Raw genomic sequence first — 22657 nt, 5'->3', positions numbered from 1 at the left:
CTGGAAACCCCACTAAGTAAAACAGGCTCGGCCAGAAATTTAAATCTATGCCACATTCTGAGTGCCCCTCTAGAACACTAAGATCCCTTGGAGCAATTCAAAAAAGTTCCTCTCTCCATATCATTAGAAATTTTCCAGAGAGCCAGTCACTTGGCTGAAATGTGTATTCAAAGATTTCACAAGACCAATTTCTACCCATTGAGATAAACAGTCCAAAAAATTAAGGCATTGGGGAAGGGGGTTGAATTAAAGGGTAATAAAGCATTTATTAAAGTTACAACAGCATATCAAAGACGTCCATCATACTTTTGGAAACGCTGAACCAGGCACAAGTGCGAGAACAGTCACGGCCCCAGCTGCTGAGGGCAAACACGCCTTCATTCCCAAAGCAGTAGGGGCAAACAGGGTCTACGGTGACCGCTGCCATCAGCGTGTCTCCAGGCCCATAGGCCCACTGCGGGTCACACTGTTGGGCCGAGCACACAGGCCCCGGGAGCTGTGCAAACACTGCAGGGCAGAGCAGGGACACGGCCGGCTAAACGACGGCAGTGAGCGGACTTCACACGTTCATAAACACCACACTCAAACTGCACTGACGCACATTCACACATTACTCGGGAGAGATCTGAAACCAAACCAACTTAAGAAAAAAAAAAAGGATGCCCACCCATTCCAGACACTGCACAATTTCATGTTAAGGCCACAGAAGTCACCCCTTCTCCCCGCCTCACTTCTCCATCTGACTGTCTGCCCAGAATGTAGAGTATATATTCTGTACATCACTACACCCCAAAATCTGCACGTCCCTCCCATGGAATTCTCCTGGGACACCGTCCCACTAACCATTCATGAGTTCACCATCGGTTATTTTATTCCACACCGAGGGGTCAGGTTCTGGGGGGTTGGAGGGAGTGATAAGTAAGCCAGGGAGAAAGAGGTCACATGGCCAAACGAGGCACTTCCGAGTTGGTGCGGAATCCAGACCACTCAGGGCTGCTCACTGAGTGCCTGGCGGGCAGCCAAAGGGACAGAAGTGGAAGCTGAAGTCTCAGTTCCAGAAGACCCACTACAAGCGCCATCACCAACACGCCACAGAGCCACCGGCGCTCAGGGGAGCCACGGGTCCCCAAGGCCTGAGATAAGGGCAGCCCTCACTGAGAAGCCACACAACGCTTCTGGGGAGCGTTTCTCAGGGATTCAGGCATGGCTAGAGGCCTGTCACCACAGGGAGGCTCTGTCATGCCAGACTGTAAGCACGTTCTTGCTGACACCACACATGGTGACCTCGGAGCTTGCTCTTAGACTATGAGCAGCAGAAATGCAACAACATACAGGCTGCTTTAAGAATCCAAGAGGAATTTCTCATCATTACGTAAACATACACCGTAGCTAGACTGGGGTTCCCGGACTCCGCAACTTCAGAGACTGGCAAAGTTAAATTCTGGGGCCTGACAAAGAGCAGCCAACATTTTATCTTCCAACCAAGAGCATTTTAAAAAATAAAAATATTGCCCTCTATTATCACCTTCATTACGTAAAAGTCCATTTTATCATCCAAATGAGGAAGGACATTATCTCAGAATAAAACATAAATCTTCAGGTTGAATAAACTTGATTTCATATGTATTTAATATGTGTCCTTGTCCTACGGACCTGCACAGAGCCCTCTGACTGCCCCGTGGGGTCCCCAAGGTCACAGGCTCTTCCAGCACCGTCACCACCTCCAATGCATATCCACCAAGAGGAGGGACAAGGTCACCTGGCAGTTCACAGCCACAGGGACTGCTCAGTTTAGTGTCCCCCACACGTCCTGTGGGCGGGCACGGACGGAGGACTGACAGCGTGAGCGCGGCCTCCCTGATCCTGGGGCCTGCGCACGGAAAAGCGCGGGCAAAGCACTTCTCTCTCAGGCTGTTTCCTTCACTCAGACCTCTGCTTGCTGCACATTCCTCCCCTTCTACTTCCACAGGAACCTTTGATTTAAAAAATCAATTCAGAGAAGAGGGGAAAGAGGAAAAAAGGATGGCACTTAAGCCTGAGAACAGAAAAAAAGTCAACAATAGGAAACTGCTAATTGTCCTCTTTTTAAACTCACCTAACAGGAACATGCTGACAGAAACTTACCAAATGTCAAACAGAACATCAAAAACCAAGCATCGCTGCCCTAAACCCTTTTCTGGAACAAGGCAGGACATAAATAAATATATAAATAACGTAAGTAATATGAAAAGGCACAGCCAGGCGTGACACGATGGCTCTCGGAAACAGACTCAGCTCTGGCAGGCAGGACGCCAGAGCGGAATTCTTAGAGGTTATCAACACTGCCCCCAACCCCAATCCCTGCCCATCTGTCCACAGCAGCCAAGGCCCACAGCCGGACGCTCTTCAATGGCCAGGAGGTGCCCCACGAGTGGAAACAGTCGGGACACTCCTGGGACCAGGCTGGGGGGGACACTCCAGCTCACTCCTGTTGGTCTGCTGTGCCCGTCCCTAGGGAGAGCTCCGGGGCCCGCTGGGCAGCAGCCTCCTCGAGTACCACCACGTTTCCTTTTACAGGGGTCTTGGGGGCCACATGCCTCAGAAACATGATTTCATAAAGTGTTGTGACCGAGTTACTCTTTCCTCTTCAGTATCCTATCCTGGCCAACAGAAGGAAAGGGAGCTGTAGTAAAGTTAAGTGTCACTCAAACAAGTAGGAATGACCTTAAACAACTATCTACACCGTTTTCAGATTCATGTTTGGCAGCTATGAAGTTTCAAACCAGAGGCTGAACCTCACAGTTCTCAGGATTCCGAAAGCATCAGCAGAGTCTGGCTGAACAATCAAACCTGTGCTCTGCAAAGGAAGAGGAGAGGCCCCGGTCCTGTGCACATTCCTGCTCCTGGGCTCATCCTCTCCTGATTCACACTACCTCCCTGGCCAGGTCTGGGGGAGACCCAACTACGAGAATCAACTCCGCCCATTCCTTTTAGAGAGACCCTGGGAAAACTGTTCAATCCCCCAGAATGAAGCCCGGCACTCGCCTCGCCGGGCAGCAGACCCCGACACCGCCCTACACTGGGCCTTGGCTCGTGCGACCCAAAGGTCATGCCAAATGTGCGAGACTTCTGCACCAGCAGCGTCCCCAGCACGGCTTTCCAGAAGGTCCAGGAACAGAGCTACCCTCCTACCCTGGGCAGGGCCGGGGAGGCCCTGTCCTAACACGCCTCTGCCGAAAGCACCCAGTGGGGCAGACTCAGAGCGTGCCACGTGTCTGTAACAGGGCCCACCTGGAGAGACCCTGAGCCAAAAGGGCCGAGGCAGGGGGACCCAGAGTCGGAAAAGCTGAAAAATAAGGTGAACCACCACCCACTCCAGAACTCCTCTTTCAGCCCTCCTGAGAAGGTGACCAGCCGCTGCTTTCCCACCTCCAGTGACATGAAGCCCCTGCCAGTGGCCCAGTCCAACTTCCCTATATCCGGGGAGCCCTACCTCCCCACAGCTCCTGCCACAGCCTAACTGTGGTCTTGGTCCCACCCTGAACGCCACAAAGAACACCCCGAAGCCCTTCCCGGCTGAAGCCCTTGCGGCACTTGGCTCAGGCTCTAAGGACCCTCATCAGCTACCCACACCCCACAGCTCACAGCCTCACTCTGAGAGGCCCCCAGCTCTGCATAAGCCCAGCTGGCCAGGGGCCCAGGCCTTCAGCAGCAGCACAAGCCCAATTTTGGGCTCCGCCAGCCATCCCACACATACACTATGGCCACAGCTTGTGATAGGGTCACTGTAGCCACGTGGAGCCTCCCGTGATTGTGTCTTCCCTCTGAACCATCCAAGCCCCTTCCCCCTGGGACCTCACACACACACCTACAGGTGACAGCCTGGCGTTCTGGCCGAGCCGTCCAGGATACACGAAGTGGGGCTGAGAATTCTATCCTCAAGCTGCATAAGACAATGACAGACACTGCCTGTCTCCTCGGCTAAAACCTACATGCTGTTAGTAAATAAGTAAACCTGTATCATTAATTCAATTATTACAAATTAGACAGCTCTTATGACAGAAAACCTCCAAACACAGATTTGGAATCTGCCCATTCCTAAACACTTCTGAAGGTGAGAATCACCACGATTCCACACAACGGTCATCGGAGGCTGCAAACTACCAGATGTGGTTTCCGAGGAAACAGCATCACCTGGAGAGCTCTGAAGAGGCAGCCGATGGCCCACCTCTGCGGACACAGCCACGTACTGAGCTGCGGAGCCCGGGTGGGAGAGAGCCCTGCCCACGGCCACAGACTCGGATGAGAACTCAGCTCGTCTCACCTACCAGCACCCCCAGCAGGCCAGGTGAAGACTTCTGACCTCGCTGCTGCCCCCGTCCTCGGCTTCTAGGAGCAACTACCAAGACATGGGGTCCAAAATAGGCAAAGAGCAATCAACCAAATGCCAGATGTTTTGTCCACTGGACCAAGCAACAGAAAGCCTGGAACCATCCAGAGGACAAGTGAATCCCCCCGCCCTGGAGTGTGCAAGGACTAGAAGGCAGCGCCACAGGTGTTCCCTTCGGTTAGAACTGGCAGTGAATGCTGTTGGGGCGGTCCTTGGTCCAAATGTAGGCAGTCATTTTACTGGCTAGTTCTTCAGTGCGGCCCTCCTAAAATCAATCCATGTCTGGAAGCTCCTCAAAGGGAAAGGGCAGAGAGTTCGTGGGACCTGCTGGCGTGACGCGAGCGCGGTTAGGTGTAAGAACAGGTGCAGCACTGCAGAAGGTCCTCCCTCTAGACTCTGAACAAACGCAGGTCCTGACTGAGCTAACACAGCCGATCCACGCAGCCAAGAAACCATCCTGGAAGGAAGACAATTAACAGAGGACACTACCACAAGAAGAGTACACGGAAGTGGCAAGGAAGGGGTGAGTGCAGACAAATGCCACGTCACCCCCAGGAGCAGGGAAAACAAACCAGCAAATTCATGAACTGCATTTCTGTACTCTTTTTTTTTTTTTTTTTTTAACCAAAACTCTCTTTTCATTTAGGTATTAGAAGGCTTTACAATGAAATCAAGAAGTAAAAATATAAACAGAAGCACAGTTCTGGAAAGTGCTAGGAGTCTTCCCCACTGCAGCTATTAGCAGACCTCCAACCTCAGCCCGTACTTACACACACCGCAAGGCCCACTTCGTGAATTTGCTACCGAGAGAATCCAAAACAGAGATACTGAGGAAGAACAAAATGAAGTTTTGTATGAACTTTTCAGCTGACAATGACCCCAGGACTGTCCAATGCCCCGAGCACCTGAGATGGAATTACAATCCATGAGAACAAGGCCGTTTCTGCTTTACCAACAGCCAAATGGGATTCCGTCAGCAGCACAGACAGGATGTGGCTCACCGGGGCAAGAATCGGTGTCGACTTTCACTGCAGATCACCTTCCTCCTCACAGCAATCAACTGCTGCACTTGCATTCTACTCATAAAGCAGAAACTTTTTTATGGGGTCTGGCAGAGGCAGCGAGGGAATCAGATGGAGTCGGTATTTGCCAAGAGCTCTTCTCACGGCCACACGGCACAGACTCAGCAAGGTCCTGGGGACACCTGGAACGCCGAGGGAAGAAAGGGAGACAGAGGGAGGGAGGTTAGCCAGAGGCTGGCTGAGACTGACAGACCTGCCCTGAGTGCTCACTGCCAACTTCCCAATTTTACAGTAGAGAGAGTGGCCCCCGGGGAGGAAGGTCTGTCATCCGCTCCTCCCGCCTGCACAAGGAGTGCAATCTTCACCTGGGGCACCTGCCCACCGGGATGGCACCTCCTTGACCGGGTTTAACTTCCTAGACAGAAACAAGAGCTGACCACTGAAGGCCCGGACAGGTGTGAATGACGGACCCTAACCCTCCGTCAGCCTCTGCTCTTGGTCAATCCCAGGAGCTCCCGGGGGACCCCGGACAGATAGGCCGAGCAGTCTGTGAGGAGTGCAGGCTCACAGTTTTGTGGTGGGTCAAAAGCCTAACCACGTCTCTGCCTTGTGAAGCAGGCACGAGGCAGGCAGCCTCTCTCAGAACAACTCCAACTGACCACTAACCAGCTCTGTGGGGGAAGGCTCACCGGGAGCACATTTTTAATGACCGGCTTAGGAAACTCCAACAACAGAAACACAATGAAGTCAAGTTCTGTGAGAGGCAAGGGTTAGGGAAAAGGTTTTCAACTCAGATGTCTTCGAGACCCAGGCGAGAAGGAGGCCAGGCGTGGGCAGGTCATAGAGGGCCCACAGCAGCCAGCAGGAGGTGCACAAGGTCCACTTCTGAGCCCCAGAGTGAGCCTCGGACACGAAGACCAAGCTCCAGATCAACAGCAAACAATCTGGCTATTGATTTATTAATTCATTAGCAAAATCTTTCTTCATAAATAAGCAAGCTATGGAGTTGATTCTAACAAAAACCAGACGTATCACACAATAAAAGTAACGGTATTTGAGTGGAACTAAAGAAAGGGCATGAGGACCCCTAGAGGAGGAAGGGCTTGCAATTTATTGTCAAACATTTAAAAACCACGCGTAAGTGAATGACTTTGGGGTCACAAAGCAGAGCAAAGAGGTAAAGCAGTCGACTATAATTCCAGGAACTTTGAACATGTACTTTTATATATTTCTTTATATCAACTCTTGGTGTCTAGGAATTTGAAAAGACCAATCTGGGAGTATTCTAGAAACTTCCTAGCCCTACTGCAGATTCTGACTAAGTGCTTTGTTGGAAGAGTTTGTTTTAATCACTACAGCTCAATTCCTTCAAGTAACCCACACAGACTGCAAGTCAGAAGGGAACTCAGGCCACTTACTTCTGGCCTCTTTAAAGACCTGCAACGCCTCAGGGTCCACCTTCCTTCTGCCTCTTGACTCTGGGCCCAAGGATTCCCACTTCACCAGGCTCAGGTTGGCTCCGAACTCTACGAGCAGGCTCACGAAGGCCGCTTCACAGCCATGACGCAGGACGGCATCCATGACACACCCGGGGGAGCCCCTGTAGAAGCCCTGCGTGTTGACAGGACCATTGCAGTTGAAGTCGGGGTTCGCCCCCGCCTGGAGAAGCAGCCTGAAGCACTGGAGGTTGTGGTAGGCTGCGCTGATATACAAGGGGCAGACCACCAAGGAGGTGAGGCGCCGGGAGAAAGGGGGCCGGATGTCAGGAGTCAGGTGGTGGTTGACGTCGACGTCAGCCCCATACCTACAGGGAGACACAGGGACAGTGAGACCTTGCAGTAGACTGACCAAAGTCAACAGATCCCCACAGCACCAGAGACAGGCCTGACCTCCATGAGCACCGGGGAGCCGCTGAGGAGACGCCACAGATCACAGCAGTCTCATGACTTCCAGGAAGGTAAGATCGTACTTAAGAACTTGGAAACCACCCACACAACAAGTTCATCGGGGAACTCTTCAAACCCTTTGAAGAGCTGACAATCTTACGGCTATTCAAAATACTTCAAAAAAAGGGGGGAAAAAAGGAAAAATTCCAAATTCATCTTATGAAATTAGTAAAACAATCCCAAAACCTGACAAAAGCCACAGCATTAAAAAAAATAACTACCAACTGATTTCACTTATGAGTATCAACTTAACCACCTTCAATAAAATGTTAGCAAAGCAAATCCAAAGTATATTAAGAAAGCAATATACCATGACCTCATGCGGGTTATTCCAAGAATGCAAGGCTAGTTCCAATATTAGAAATCCTAAGAACACAGTCCATCATATTCACAGAACTAAGGGGAAAATCATGATTACCTCTATAGATGAAAAAAAGAAGGCATGAGACAAAACTCAACACTAATGCAGGTTTATAAATACTCAATAAAATAAGAAGTGATAGACATTTCCTTCACAAGGTAAAACCCAGATGTTGGCGTCTCACCTAATGGGGAGAGGGGCAGCTCTCCTATGGAAGCCAGAGCAAGCTGCCTACACCCATTCTCCAGCCCACTATTACTCAGACATTTTAAAGATGTATTTATTTATTTGAGAGAGAGAGGGTGCGCAACTTGATCTCAACACCCTGAGATCATGACCTGAGCCGGAATCAAGAGTCGGACAATCAACCAACTGAGCCACCCAGGTGCCCCTAATTCAGGCATTTTAAATAAGGGTATTTTAGTGCAATCAGACAAGAGAAAGCAATTAGCTGATTAAGATCATAAAGGAAGAGAAAAAACTTTCCCTATTTTCAAAGGATATGACTACGTCTGGAAAGCCCTGAATAATTAATGAAAATACAATAAGCAATGAGAGAATTTATTACCTTAATAAAATTATAAAATCAACAGCCTTCATACATACAAAAATAAGTTCAAAGACAAAATGGAAAAGACCTCATTTATGAAAGCAAAATAAATTTTAAAATGAGATATCTAAGCATAAACTTAACAGTACATGTCCAAAATTTGCATGAGGGAAGTTTACAAAATACTCCTGAAGTCATACAAGCAGACTTTGGAAATGGAAAGCCCCACCCCCACCTTGGAGAGGAGGGCTCAACACTATTAATAGATCAGTTTCCTGAAGTCTGTTATAAAAATGAAAATCCCATTCTTAGAGTAACTTGATTATAGGGCGCCTGGGTGGCTCAGATGGTTAAGCGTCTGCCTTCGGCTCAGGTCATGATCCCTGGGTCCTGGGATTGAGTCCCGCATCAGGCTCCCCGCTCAGCAGGGAGCCTGCTTCTTCCTCTGCCTCTGCCTCTCTCTTTCTCTCTGTCTCTTATGAATAAATAAATAAAATCTTAAAAAAAAAGAACTTGATTATAAATACAAATAAACAAAACTAACATCTCTGGAGTTACAGAAGTTGATTATAACATCTATTTGGAATATCAAACAAGAAAAGATATAACAGGAAAGCTTTTTAACATGAAAATTAAACAAAGAGGGACGCCTGGGTGGCTCAGCCGGTTAAGCGTCTGCCTTCAGCTCAGGTCATGATCCCACAGTCCTGGGACTGACCCGCGAGCATCGGGCTCCCTGCTCAAGGGGGAGCCTGCTTCTCCCTCTGCCTGCCGCTCCCCCTGCTTGTGCGAGTGCGCACTCTCTCTCTGACAAATGAGTAAATAAATAATCTTTTTTAAAAATTCTAAAAAAATTAAACAAAGAAAAATGTTTGCATGGCAAAAAGCAGCATAAGCAAAGTAAAACAGTAAGTGGAAAAGTTGGGGGAATGTTACAAAGGATTAATATCCTTAATACAGAAAGAGCTAATAAAAGGAAAAGATCGGGGCATCTGGGTGGCACAGTCAGTTAAGCATCCGATTCTTGGTTTCAGCTGGGGCTGTGATCTCAGGGTCATGATCCTGGGATCTAGCCCCGTGTTGGGGTCCATGCTGTGCACGGGATCTGCTTGCGACTCTCCTCTGCCCCTCCCCCCCTGCTCGCGCATGCTCCCTCTCTCTCTCTCAAATAAATAAATAAAATCTTTTTTTAAAAAAAGGAAAAGATCAACTGTTCTACAGGAAAATGAGCTAGAGACGCTGACACTGGCAAGCATCTCTCAGCCATTTGAAAGGATGCTCAGCCCCACTCATAACACAAATGCAAATTAAAACTACCTTTACACCTGAAACTAACATTATATTTTTTTAATTAAAAAAAAACTACCCTGAGATACTACTTCTCACCTATCACAATGGAGAAAATCAAAATTTTATTGACCAAGCTTTAAAGAAACAAGAAGTCTCATTTAGTTCTGGGGGCAATGCAAAATGGAACAATCCCACTAGCAGGAAATTTGGCAAGAAGGGGCAAAATTACATATGCATTTACCCTCTGACCCACCAATCACACTCTTGGACTCTCTTCCCAAGTTACATTTGCAAAATTCTGAAAAGATGCATGCACACGACAATTCATTAAAACGTTATCCGTAACAGCTGAAGGCAAGAAACAACCCAGAGGTCCCTCAACAGGAGACTGGTTGAACAAACCGTGGTCCATCCATATAAAGCAGCAATGAACCGCTATGAAAAGGCATGAGGAGTATCGCTAAATACTGCTCTGGAATGACCTCAGAACACATTTAACAGGTAAGAAAGGCAGGACAGTGAAAGTGTGTAGTATGCTACTGTTTATCAGAGGGAAAGTGGTTACGATACATACATGTATATGACACATACCTAGACATATACACGTTATGCTTATGTTTTAACAATGGAGAGATAAAACGTTAAAGTTTTTAAATGGTCATCTATAGGGGAGTTGAAGAAGACCAACACAGAAGCTAGACTTCTTTTAATATACTTTGTTTTATAGATTTGACTTTGGAACCACATAAAGGTCATAAAACAAATTAAAGGCAATCCCCATAAACTAAAAGCAAAAAAAAACCCACTTTAGCCCAACCGTGTATCCAGATGGTGCCATGATGTCCTGCCTGCAGAGCGGCTCCTCTTTCTGGGTGCACTAAACACCAGAGCACCAGATTCCCCTAGAAGGACCTGAGACAGGAAGCAGAGCTTGCCAGCAGGGAGCTTCACGCAGAGGGGCACGCTCACTGCAGTCCCTGAGATAATCCCTACGGGTGTCCGAGAGGCCCAGTGACAGCCCAGACACGAGGAAATGCATCTCTCACAGCATGGGTGCAGGAGCAGCCTGAACTGGAAGCCACATTGTTCAGCAGAGCCAACCTCTAAATGACTCTAAAAAGGCAGAGGCTTCAGGGTCCCCACAAGGGACGTGCCCTTGTCCCTGCCCCCAGGGAAGTCCAAATACAGACTTACTATCAGGAATTTGGAGTTCTCCCAAATGCAAACTACTAATCTAGGTCCCTTTAATCTAAGCAGAGGCCACGGACGCAAGCACAGAGGGCGGCCTGGCTCAGGGTATCAGAGTGCTGGCAAAGTTAAGAGGGTGCTTGCTAAAAATGCTGTCTGGCGTGGGGTATTACAGCCCACATCGGGTGAGGAGTCGTGTGAGAGGGGACAGCAACACTAGTCTGGTTACAGGTGGGGGATTGGCAAAATAAGTAAATATGTTGAGAAGGGGAACCAGGTCTCTGCTGGAAAAGCAAATAATAAATTCGGAAAGGAAGAAAGGAAGAAAAAGTAGGATGACCCCTGTGTACCAGACTGGATTAGAAGTATCAGGGTGAACTCCACTGTCAATGTATGTAGATACAGAAATATAGATAAAAATGTGTATATGTAACCTTAGCTCTGTCCCATCAGAGGGCCTGAAAACAACAATAGCCCATAAGCAAAAATCTTGGCTGTTCTAACCACCATTCTCCACTAAGAGAAACCAGGACTCTTTGGAGAAATGACTAATTCCAGGGCTAAGACAGACACAGTGCTGGATGAGCCTAGACTATATTGTTATAAGAGAAAGTAAGGAACTGTTCAAAGGATGCGGGGGACATGTCGTAAGGCCAGAGCTGGCCTCCAGTATGACAGGGCTCCCTGCAGCCAAATCTGAGACAATCTGAGCATCAAAATAAGTAATAATAAGGGAGTATAACTCCTTGGATAATACACGAAACTATAAGTCTAACACAAATAAAAGAATAAATTAAAAATCTGATGAGAAATATGATATATACGTGTTGCACGGTACCTCTCCACAAAATACGAATTAAATAATTACAGAGAGGAAAAAGAATAGCTTTACATTGGAGAAACCTGACAGACACCACCTTAATCAAAAGATCAAAGTGAACATCAGCAGTAGCGGGCCCAAGTGCAATCCTGTGCAACTGGACAGATGTGGAGAAGAGCGCAGTCTCGCTCCCTTGAGATCCCCTGCCTGGCGCACGTTACCGACTCTGCTCGGAGTCAACACTCGACCACCAGCACCCGCCTCCCAGAGCTTCCATCACCCCAGACAGACCTACAATGCCACACACGTTTTGTCGGCACGGGGTTCTTGGAATTAGGAAATGACGGCGTGTAGAAGCAGAGAAGACGGGCGGACAGGCAGGGGCCTAGGGCACAGGAAACAGCACCATTCTCCAGGCCATGACATAAACGGCTGGCCAGCAGCCATAGTCCATCGCCTGTCTCTTCAGCACATTCTGAGTGTCCGAAGGAACTTCTCCCTGAAACCCATACTTCTGCTTGCAGGAAGCACAGGCCTAAGGAGGAGAAGGGAGGGGCACACCGACCGATGTGCTCCCAGGACAGTCCTTTCCCCACTGAAGCCACGCAGCATCGTCAGATGCAAACATCGCCCAGCCTCCCAGACACTCCAGCAGTGACAGGAGAAACATTCTACAACACACACCAAACCAAGCAGAAACTGCCATTTCATTTCACACACTCAACCAATAAAGAAAAAGAGAACTAGATTTTAAGCAGTGATTTTTTTTTTTCCTCCTTTTGTTAGGGATAGGTCTTTCAAAATGTTTGTAATTTGGGGCAATATGACAATCTGGTATTAGCTGAGCTATGGGAAAGACAGCCCTTCATCCAATCATAAAAATATGCTGGATAGGATCCAGTTAATTTTAATCCTGAATATTTTCCAAAATTCCCCTCCTGCTTTTAATATCTCTGCCAAGGAACCGCTGGGACAACTCAGTGAATCAATATAAATTTTGCACATACAGAAACACCACTCCTTACCTTTTTTTAAAAAAAAAAAAAAAATCAGCAACACCTATCAAGGGAATTTACAAGTAACAAAATGGAATTTACTTGCAGAGAAACAGCAAATTACAGCGTGACAGCAGAGAGCCCTGCGTATAAGGAACAATGACCTAGGAAGACAGGACCTGACATTATATTTAGATCGTATTATTTGTTCAATAACTCAACCATACCACTCCCTTTTCCAAAGGTCAATAAGTCACTTACCTGGTAATTCAGAAAATAGAAAACTTTTTAGTATGTGTTCTTGGTATCTCATTGTAATAGTAATGTCCTGTACACCAGTGAGGGAATGAGATCTCTTAATAACACTGACACCTTCTCAAACAAGGCATCTGTATATGTACTTCTGAAAGTCAAGCCTGCAGTTAATTCAAAGCAGTTGTGCATCATGAACTGACTGAAATGCCTAAAGGGATTTCTGGAACCAAGATGAAATTTCATTGACTGATCCTATTCAAAAATATTTCCAAATTAATGACTTACATTCTCTAAGATGCAAAGATATAGGACTGAGGTGGCTTAGATGATCAGGCTAAAGATTTTTAAAGAGAAGGGAAATACCATAATACCCTCGTCCGTCTTTCTAAAAGCCAATTCCATAGTCATAAAAAAAATAAAAAATTAAAAAAAAAAAACTTTTAATGTAATAAATATATTCTCAGTACCTAATTCAAAAACCACACCTTGCGCTGGGCAAGGGAATGCCAGGTCTCCTGCTCCTGAGAACCATCCACACTGCAGCCCGTAACAATAGGAGCCTTACCCAATCCTTCCCACACTGAAAACTAGCTACCTAAACTATACTCTGTCCAACCACAGGAAACACCTCCAGAGCAAGGCACAGAAAAAAAGCATCTCTGGTAGAAAGAAGTCACTGGAGACACAGAAAATGAAAATGTAATCTGGTTCAAATTTTTTTAAAATGTAACCATTCGTACAATTAAAATAAGACCATAAACCATCTAAAATAATAGAAAGGAAAAGCAAAGAAAATCTAGATCATGGAACAAACATACACAATAAGGAACAGCTAAGAAACCAAAAGAGAGACATAGACCTAACATCAGCTATGACAACAGTGTTAACTGTGTTTAAAAAACAAAGAATCCTGGGGGCGCCTGGGTGGCTCAGTTGGTTAAGCGACTGCCTTCGGCTCAGGTCGTGATCCCGGAGTCCCGGGATCGAGTCCCACATCGGGCTCCTTGCTCAGCAAGGAGCCTGCTTCTCCCTCTGACCCTCCCCCCTCTCATGCTCTCTCTGTGTCTCATTCTCTCTCTCAAATAAATAAATAAAATCTTTAAAAAAAAAAAAAAAAAAACAAAGAATCCTGTACAGTCAAATAAGAAAGGTGAGCACCCAAAGAACTACTTAAGCCCAAAAAGATTAAAAACTAAATGTGACAGAATGCTGTGTAAACGAGCCTTCAATGAGACCTACAGCTTCCCTCTGGTTTAATAATGAGCATAACCCACAACAACATCGTGTGACATTAAAAAAAATGAAAAACTCAAAAGAAGCCCCAAAATGCAAATTATACGCTCCACACTATCTGAGCACAATACAATAAAAGTAGTTCATAAAAAATGTATATTAAACCTTTCTCCTCCATAAGAACAAGGAGGAAATCAACTTCAATAATACTTAAATACAGGGTAAAAGCTTAGCAGATAAGACCAAAGCTAAAGGCAAAGGTAATAATAACCCTGAAAGCTGACACTTTGAGAACAAAAATGAATAATCAATCATTCAACTGAAAAAAGAGAAAAATTAAGGAAAATGGGGGAAAAAATTAGTAAGCAGAAAAATAAGAGAACTGGCAGAGCTAAGAAACAGCTCTTCAAAAAGACTAACAGACAATTCTTCCAACACACCTAACTTCACAGACAGAGGAGTAAATACAGACAACAGGGAAAGAGGACGTGGCCATAGGAAGCCGCGGCCACGGGGCGAGGGCGGCCAGGCCTCGGCAGCACTGACCTGATGAGGGCCTTCAGAATGTCGGCCCTGCCCACACGCGACGCGTGGTAGACGGGGGTGCTGCGGTGATGCCGGCTTCCATTGGGGTCGGCGCCAGCTTCCAGCAGGATCTGGGCGCTCTCCAGGTGTCCGTTCACCACAGCCACGTACAGAGCGGTCTGTCCTTTTACGTCCACGAGATCCACCTCGGCCCCTTTCCGGATAAGGAAGTCCACACAGTTCCCGTGGCCTGCGGTGGCCGCGATTCTCAGCGGTGTGCAGGGGAGCCAGCCGCAGCACCAGACAGACTTCTCATTGATGCGGCTAAGAGAGAACACAGGGGAGCCAGGCTGTGGGGGGCAGCTGGGAAGCCCACAAGCTGCCCTGCTTCCTCCCATACTGGTCCACGCTGGCAACAGAGAACGGGAGGGCAACCTCTTCAAACGGGGACTCCCAGGCCTCAAGAACGCCTCCGCGTGTGCTCTGTTCTATGAGATGCTGGGTCTGGGCGTGGAGCAGAGCAGATCTGGAGAGCCCATTCCACAGCGGAGGACACTGAGGCGCAGAGCTAAGATCTCAGATCTCCCAAAGGGTGGAAGGGTGTGCCCAGGGAGGCAGCGCAGGATGGAGAGCAGCGCACGTGCTGGCAACCCGCCAGGGTCCTGAGGCCCTTCTCACCAGCCACTCGCTGTGGAGGCCTGAGGTTGGGCCTTGGCATCCCCACTGGGACCGGGTGACCCCTGTGGTCCTTCTCCCTGTGACACGGCACAAATGACAGCCTGCAGAAGTGGCCAAGGCCATGCAGCGCTCCACTCCCGGCCAGCAGCAGAGGGCAACGGGCTACGCTCAGCTCTCATCAGAAATTGACGATCAGACTGTGACTCCCTGTCAAGGAATGCCGTGGCCATGCAGCCCACTGACCCACCACGTCATCAACCAAGACACAGTTCACTTCAGGCTCCCAGTGCAGCTCCCAGTGAACAAAGCGTGGCCATCCAGCCCACTGAAGAGTGACACAGAGATACACAGTTGGCCAGGGCTTCCTCCTTCAGCTGAGCTCTGGCTCCCACTAGCCAAGAAGACCAAGGAACACTCCAAGGACTCATGATCAAAGTACAGAGCAACAGAAACAGATCATTGAGAAACAGATTTATTCAAGCCAGATAGAAGAAGAAAGAAAAAAAAAGTACTTGGAAAAGCAATATGAAAATACCTAGTTGAACTCTACTTTATTCTATTGTTTTTATTCTACTGTTGCATATTGTTTTTATTCTACTGTGGCATCTGCAAATTTAAGATTTCCTTTGGGCCTGAGTCATTTGCATTAAATATTCATGCAGAATCCATTTGCCATCTTTGTATGACAATCCTTTCTGGGTATTTAGAGCTTTTTTTTTTTTTTTAAATACTAGTATCTATTCTGATGAAATAATGCTAAGACATCAGAAGTTAAAAAAAAAAGAACCCTATTCTTAAGTTGTTATAAATCCTTCTCTTGGGAGCTATTCATAAAAAGCGGCATTCATTTCAATATTGACCCGAAGACATTTCTTCTATCAATTCACTGCCATCTTAACCCTGAAGGGGAAAGAAACACAAAGCAGGAAGGAGTTTCTGGTTGCAGGTCAGTTGCTAATCTAGCTGGGACTCCAACCTTCGACCCACAAAGCAATCAGAGAACACCCAGAGGGAAGGAAGACTCCGTGCTCTCCCAGGGGTTCCTGGTGGGAAAAAAGGAGTATCAACACCCACTGCTTCGAAGGAAGAGCCTGAGCCGGTGTGGAGGAATGGGCAGGATCTGGCGGGCAGCAGGCTGGGCACTACAGACAAAGGGAATAAGAAGGTGAACACACAGCATATCCCCGGGTGATGAGACGGCCAGTCTGAGGCTGAGCCCCAGGCCCGGGAGGCAGACAGCTGGGGATCAGAGATGCCAGAGGAGGGTACATCAGGAAATCTGCACCCACAGGGGGGTAACCACATGAAAATAACAAAGTTAGGTGAACTCACGTATACAGCTTAGGGTAAAGAGCCACAAGAGACTTGGAAGGGGGCAGGACCACTCTTGAAGACAGTAACAGTGCTGCCATCAGGACTAACATCAAGAAAGCTGACACCAGAGAGGGCCAGAAGTTTCCAGAAAATATAATGGTCAATGACCGATCTGGACTTGAATTCAGGTCTCCCTACCCTCACTACCTGGCTATCTCCTACAAGTCTGGCCATGCTCCCTCGGTCTCCTTTTCTCCCCTGTCCTCTAACACCGTAAAGCATCAGGGTCTTCACCTGCTCACCAGGGAGACATAGTGCCCTCACGGATCACGCACCTCAGCTTCGGGCAGCACTGGGCCAGCCCCAGGACAGTGACGCTCACCTCCGGTAGCTCTCCTCTTGCAGCAGGTTCCTGAGGGTCTGGAGGTCCCCCACGTAGGCTGCATCATGGAGCCTCGTGTCCTCACAGTGCTCCAGCGGATGGTCACAAAACTGCTCCCTCAGCCACTCCTTCAGATTAGGACCTGCACTGAAGAGAGGGGCTCCTGTCAGCTAGGGGAAACCTTGCCAACACCAACCAATAGGGGGCGCCGTCTGCAACAAACCCTTTGTCTTCAGTCTACCTGGGTACCTCAAACACGCAAGAATAAATCATTCCCATGCTCCAGAAATGCCCAGGGCTTAGAAAAATACAGAAAAGTTTCCCTTAGTGAAACAAGCACAATCCTGACACCAAATCTGACAAGGGTAATAATTTTTAAAACATTGGTGGGACAGGAGGCAATGCATCAACCCTACTGAAGAATATGGAAGATCCTAAATAAAATATTGGCAAGCTGCAACTTAAAATACGTATCAAAAATCCACCATAAAATATTAAAAAAAAAAACAATCCACCATAATATTACTCTATTTATCCCAAGAATGTAGCAGTGTCTTAATATTGGGGAAAACCATATAATCATCTCCTATATTACAAAAAGACACCTGGATTTGGCAAAATTCAACAGCCAAACAAATGCTGCTACTTGCAACAGGGATGACTGTAGCAAGCCGACCTGGGCCATGACCTCACAGGAGTCTCCATGCTTAACTCATAAGACGGCAACCTAAGATGGGTGCACTTTACTGAATGTAAGTTACACCTCAGTTAAGAAGGAAAATGTTAAAATATATGCATATAAATAGAAAGCCAGCTTCACATAATGAAGACTATAAAACTGGAAAACAATAAAGATGACTACAGTAAACCGTACCATGTGCTTGGACAGGATGAGTCAATGCTAAAAAGATTTTAAGTGGTAACAAATTAAGTGGTTTAATAAATCTCTTCAGAGTTTTTATATGAGATGTGACAAAAATATTATAAAAGTCTATCTGGAGGGGCACCTGGGTGGCTCAGTTAAGCGTCTGACTCTTGATCTCTCAGCTCAGGTCTTGAGCTTATCTTAACCTTGACTTAAGTTGAGTCCTGTTGACTCAAGCCCCCCACTGGGCTCCATGCTTGGCGTGGAACTTACTTAAAAAAAAGTTTATCTGGAAATATAAGTGAAAAATCACCTGTTTTGGGACGCCTGGGTGGCTCAGTCCTTAAGCGTCTGCCTTCGGCTCAGGTCATGATCCCAGGGTCCTGGGATCGAGCCCCGCATCGGGCTCCCTGCTCGGCGGGGAGCCTGCTTCTCCCTCTCCCACTCCCCCTGCTTGTGTTCCCTTCTCCCGCTGTGTCTCTCTCTGTCAAATAAATAAATAAAATCTTAAAAAAAAAAAAAAAGAAAAAGAAAAATCACCTGTTTTTTAGTACATATGAGAAAAAAACGACCTTACCAGTTAACAGATTTTTTTTTTTTAGGATTTTATTTATTTGACAGAAAGAGGGCATACAAGCAGGTGGAATAGCAGGCAGGGGAAGAGGGAGAAGCAGGCTCCCCACTGAGCAAGAAGCCAGCTGTGGGGCTCGATCCCAGGACCCCAGGATCAGGACCTGAGCCAAAGGCAGTCACTTAACCAACTGAGCCACCCAGGCGCCCCAGAACTTATTATCTCTTATCAGAATAAAAAAATAAATCAAACAATCAATTGCCCAGAAAAGACCTTAGTATAAATGGGTATCAAAATCAGTGAGGAACAGAAAGAGTAGTTGCTACAGACTGAATGTTTGTGTCTCCCCCACAAAATATGTCGGAATCTTAACCCTCCAAGGTGATGGTATTAAGAGGTAGTGACTTTGGTAGGTGATTGCACAGATCATGAGAGAAGAGCCTTCACGAATGGGATTACGTCCTTATGAAAGAGACCCCAGAGAGCTCCCACACACCCTCCACATGTGAGGACAAAGCAAGAATACTGCCACCTGGGAACCAGGAAGCAGGGCCCTGTCGGACAAAGAATGTGCTGGGCCTTGGTCTTGGACTTCCCAGCCTTCAGAGTTATGAAAAATAAGTAGTCAACACATTTGTAACATCAGATACCTATTTGCAAATTATCGAGTTTTTCCCCTCACACTGGAGCCCAGAAATAATCTCCTGATAATCAAGAGTTCTGCAGACATCCTTACAGACAGGGGCACAAGGAACGAGCATGAATGCGGGCTCCCAGCATGGGACCAGGCACAGATGGAAAGTACACCCCTCCACAGGTGGACGCTTTCCAATGATAAAGTTGCTTTTACATTCAAATCCAATCTCTTGAATACGTACTGCAGACAAGACTTGACCAAGTACAAGGGGGCTGATGAGTAAGCCTCCTTGCCCTTCAAGACTCAGCAGCTCACTGGCAGGTGGGCAGGGCAGCCCGCGTTCACACACACACACACACACACACACACACACACGTGTCACTCAAGCTGATCCCACAACCACACCTGCAGCCGATCAACGGGCAGGCCTCAAGGAACCCTTAGGGCCGCCACCCGATCTTCCTTCAGCTGTCCTCCCCCACAGCGGTAGCCCTGCAGTGTCACCCCACAGAGTGAAAAAGCTCCCAAAGCAGGAGCCAGTAAGCTTCAGAAAGTGTAGAGCAAAGGCCGACGGGTAAGTGGGAGCCACAGATTTTTACTAAGTTCTCCTCTGGGCCTCCCTTTGCCGGCCTCTTTTCAACCCGCTCCCTGGCCCAGCTCAGCGCAGCCTCCTCTACAACCAGCTTCAGACGCAAACGCAACTTAAGGTCTGCGCTTCTCTGATCAGCTTCTCCACATTAGGTGCACAGGGCAAATTCAGCAACGAACACAGGGGAAACCCCACCACAGGGTAAGAGGGAACCTCCTCCGAGCACAGCAAACAACTCACTTGCCCTGCAACCTCACATCCGCTTAGTAGGGGGGTCCAGGGTGGAAACCCTGCGTCGGATGGCTACTTTGGGTGGTGAGCGTGAGGCTCTGTGGCCGCCTCCTCCGCGGGTGGGCCACAGGCCCCTGGACATGCTGTGTCACGGGCAGCTCGCCGGGGACGCCGTTATCGCTGTCCCTTGCTCGTGCATGTGCGGTAGCACCCCAGGCAAGCCGTAGGTGGCAGGGCGGAGAAAAGACCCCTGCCGTCCCGAGGGACTGGCCCCTGGGGGCTCTCCCGACCCGTGCGCTCAGAGCCGGAAGACGACCCGTGTCCTGTTCTCACAGGAAGGGCCCCAGCAAATCCCCGCCCGCTCGTGGACCGGCAGTTAGAAAGCAAGGTCCAGGGCGCCTGGGTGGCTCAGATGGTTAAGCGTCTGCCTTCGGCTCAGGTCACGATCCCGGGGTCCTGGGATCGAGTCCCGCATCGGGCTCCCTGCTCCTTGGGAGCCTCCTTCTCCCTCTGCCTCTCTCTCTCTCTGTCTCTCATGAATAAATAAATAAAAATCTAAAAAAAAAAAAAAAGAAAGCAAGGTCCACAGGAGAGGAAACCCAGCGCGACGATGTCCACGCGAGGCGAGGAGCGGGCACACGCAGCAGCCGGGGCCGCCCCGTGCGGCGCGCCGCGCGGACCCGACCCCGGCGGCAGGGCGCGGCTCCGTGGGCCTGGCCCGCCGGGGACGAGGAAGCACGGCCCCGGCCCGGGAGCCGCCGCCGGGGCCCCTCGGCCAGGGCGCTGGACCGCGCCCTCCGCCGCCCCGCCGCCCTGCCGCCCCGCGGCCCGACGGCTGCGCGCACGTTACCTGCGGGCCCCGGCCCGGCCCGCCCGTGGGGGCCGCCACCCTCCGCCATGGGCGCCCCGGACTCGCCCCGGCCCGCAGCCCCGGCCCGTGCGCGCCCCGCCGACCGGAAGCAGCGCGGCAGCGTCCACTTCCGGCGCCGCGGGCAGGTGGGCCGCGTCGGGGGCGCGACTTCCGGCGCGCGCACCTCCCTCAAGGGCCTACGGGGCCCCGCGCGGGCTGCCAGCGCGTCCACCCCCGGCCTCCGGTCCGGACGAGAGGCCCAACGAGCCGGGCGCGAGCTGTGCGGAGGCGCGCCGTGTCGGGGGCGCGCGCCGGCAGGGCGACGGTTTCTCCACGGGAGTGGAGGAGTCTGGGAAAACAAGCTCACCTGGGGGGCGGAGCCTAACTCTTAGCCGGGAGCTCTGGTTGGCCGGGCCCGCGCCCGCCCCCGCGAGGGAGGCGTGGCCCAGTGCCTTGCGGGTGTGGGCGGGGCCGCGGGCGGCTCGGGAGGCCGATTGGAACCGGTCTCCAGCCCGGCGGGCGGCGCGTCTGGGGAGTCCCGGGTGAAGGGGGACTGCGCCGGGCACAGTGGGCAGCTCTGGTGGTCCCCACGCTCATCCTGGAGCAGCCCCGGGAAAGCGTGGATGCGAAGGTGCCGGACGTCCAGCCCTGGCCCCGCAGCAGGTTCGGCGGGCTGGGCACCGCTGCCGTGGGCATGTATCTCCGTGCTAAGAGATGAGTGCGCCCCCGAATTCCTTCCATGAGGGCGGGGATCTCGTCTATTAAATTATAGCCCAGTGCCTCACACAAAGCATTTATTGAATAAATTAGGGAACAAAGGCATACATTTTCCTGCACTCTGGCTTCTTAAATGTCCAAACTGTGTGTATTGAGTTTGCATTCTTGAGCTCGGATTCCCTTGGCTACAGACCTGGCCGGCCCTGCGAGGGTGTTTGGTGGGGGGAAGAGGGCTTCCTGCAATGCTGTTTGGACTTGATAACAGCAGAGAGCACCCCTGGCAGAGGCTTGGGGGTGACGCCCTTGGTGCCACAGGGCAGGGAGCCAGGGGCGTGCCCAGCTCGCAGGTCCTCCATCACAGCTGCAGGCGGGGAACCCCTGGGAGCTTCCAAAACACCCAAGCACGGAAACAACCGAAGTGCCCCTCAGCGGTGCAATAGATAAACAGAGTGTGGTCTGGTCATCCAGGGGAATGATACTCAGCCTCAAAAAGGAAGGGGCATCTGGGTGTCTCAGTCCCTTAAACGTCTGACTTCAACTGGGGTTGTGATCTCAGGGTCCCTAGATGGGGTCCCGGCTCAGTGGGGAGTCTGCTTTTCCCTCTCCCTCTGCCCCTCCGCCTGCTTGTGCGCTCATGCTCTCGCTCTCTCTCAAATAAATAAAATCTTTAAAAAAAAAAAAAGGAAGGATATTCTGACACCTGCTACAACATGGATGAACCTTGAGGACATCATGCTAAGTGAAATAAGCCAGTCACAAAAGGACAAATACTATATGATTCAACTTATGAGGCACCTGAAGGAGTCAGATTCATAGAGACAGAAAATAGCATGCGTGCCCAAGGCTGGGGAAGGGGAGAATGGGGAGTTGTTTAAAGGACACAGAGTTTCAGTCTGGAAGATGATAAAGTTCTGGAGATTGACCAACGTACAATGGTGTGAATGTACTTAACACTACTGAATTGTACACTTTTAAAAGGTTAAAATTAAAAATAATAAAGTTAAAGTAGTAAAGTTTATTATGTATATCATACCACAATTGAAAAGAAAAAAAAAAAAAAAGGAAGCCTGGCCCCACCCCACCCCCACCGCAGAGGTCCTGATGCAGTTGGGCTGGGGCGTGGCCTGGGCCTCACGACTCACCCTCTCCTAGGAGACCAACCTTCCCGCTTTGCCCCAGACCGAGGGGTTCCCTAACACAGGACTCCCAGTTTTAAAACCAGTGAGTTGGGACCCTACCCCAGCCCTCAGGTTGCTCCCCACCAGCCTG

The 22657-nt window shown here is 49.4% G+C and overlaps 1 protein-coding gene across 1 annotated transcript; it reads right to left on the bottom strand.

Annotated features, from left to right (window-relative positions):
- Window positions 1-241: 241 nt before the first annotated feature.
- On the bottom strand, window positions 242-21012 carry ASB1 (ankyrin repeat and SOCS box containing 1). The gene is made up of 5 exons (XM_045867619.3): window positions 20672-21012; window positions 16929-17070; window positions 14576-14878; window positions 6810-7195; window positions 242-5573 (listed from the first exon to the last, which is right to left on the bottom strand). Exons 1-5 carry the CDS (start codon window positions 20718-20720, stop codon window positions 5446-5448), a joined length of 1008 nt encoding a protein of 335 aa, XP_045723575.1. The 5' UTR covers window positions 20721-21012; the 3' UTR covers window positions 242-5445.
- Between the last annotated feature and the right edge of the window lie 1645 nt (window positions 21013-22657).

This window comes from Mirounga angustirostris, unplaced genomic scaffold (assembly GCF_029215605.1).
Source record: "Mirounga angustirostris isolate CCGP_5_RB_7025 unplaced genomic scaffold, mMirAng1.0.hap1 SCAF_3, whole genome shotgun sequence".
In the NCBI taxonomy this organism is placed as follows: domain Eukaryota; kingdom Metazoa; phylum Chordata; class Mammalia; order Carnivora; family Phocidae; genus Mirounga; species Mirounga angustirostris.
This window is presented reverse-complemented; position numbering and strand designations above follow the sequence as displayed.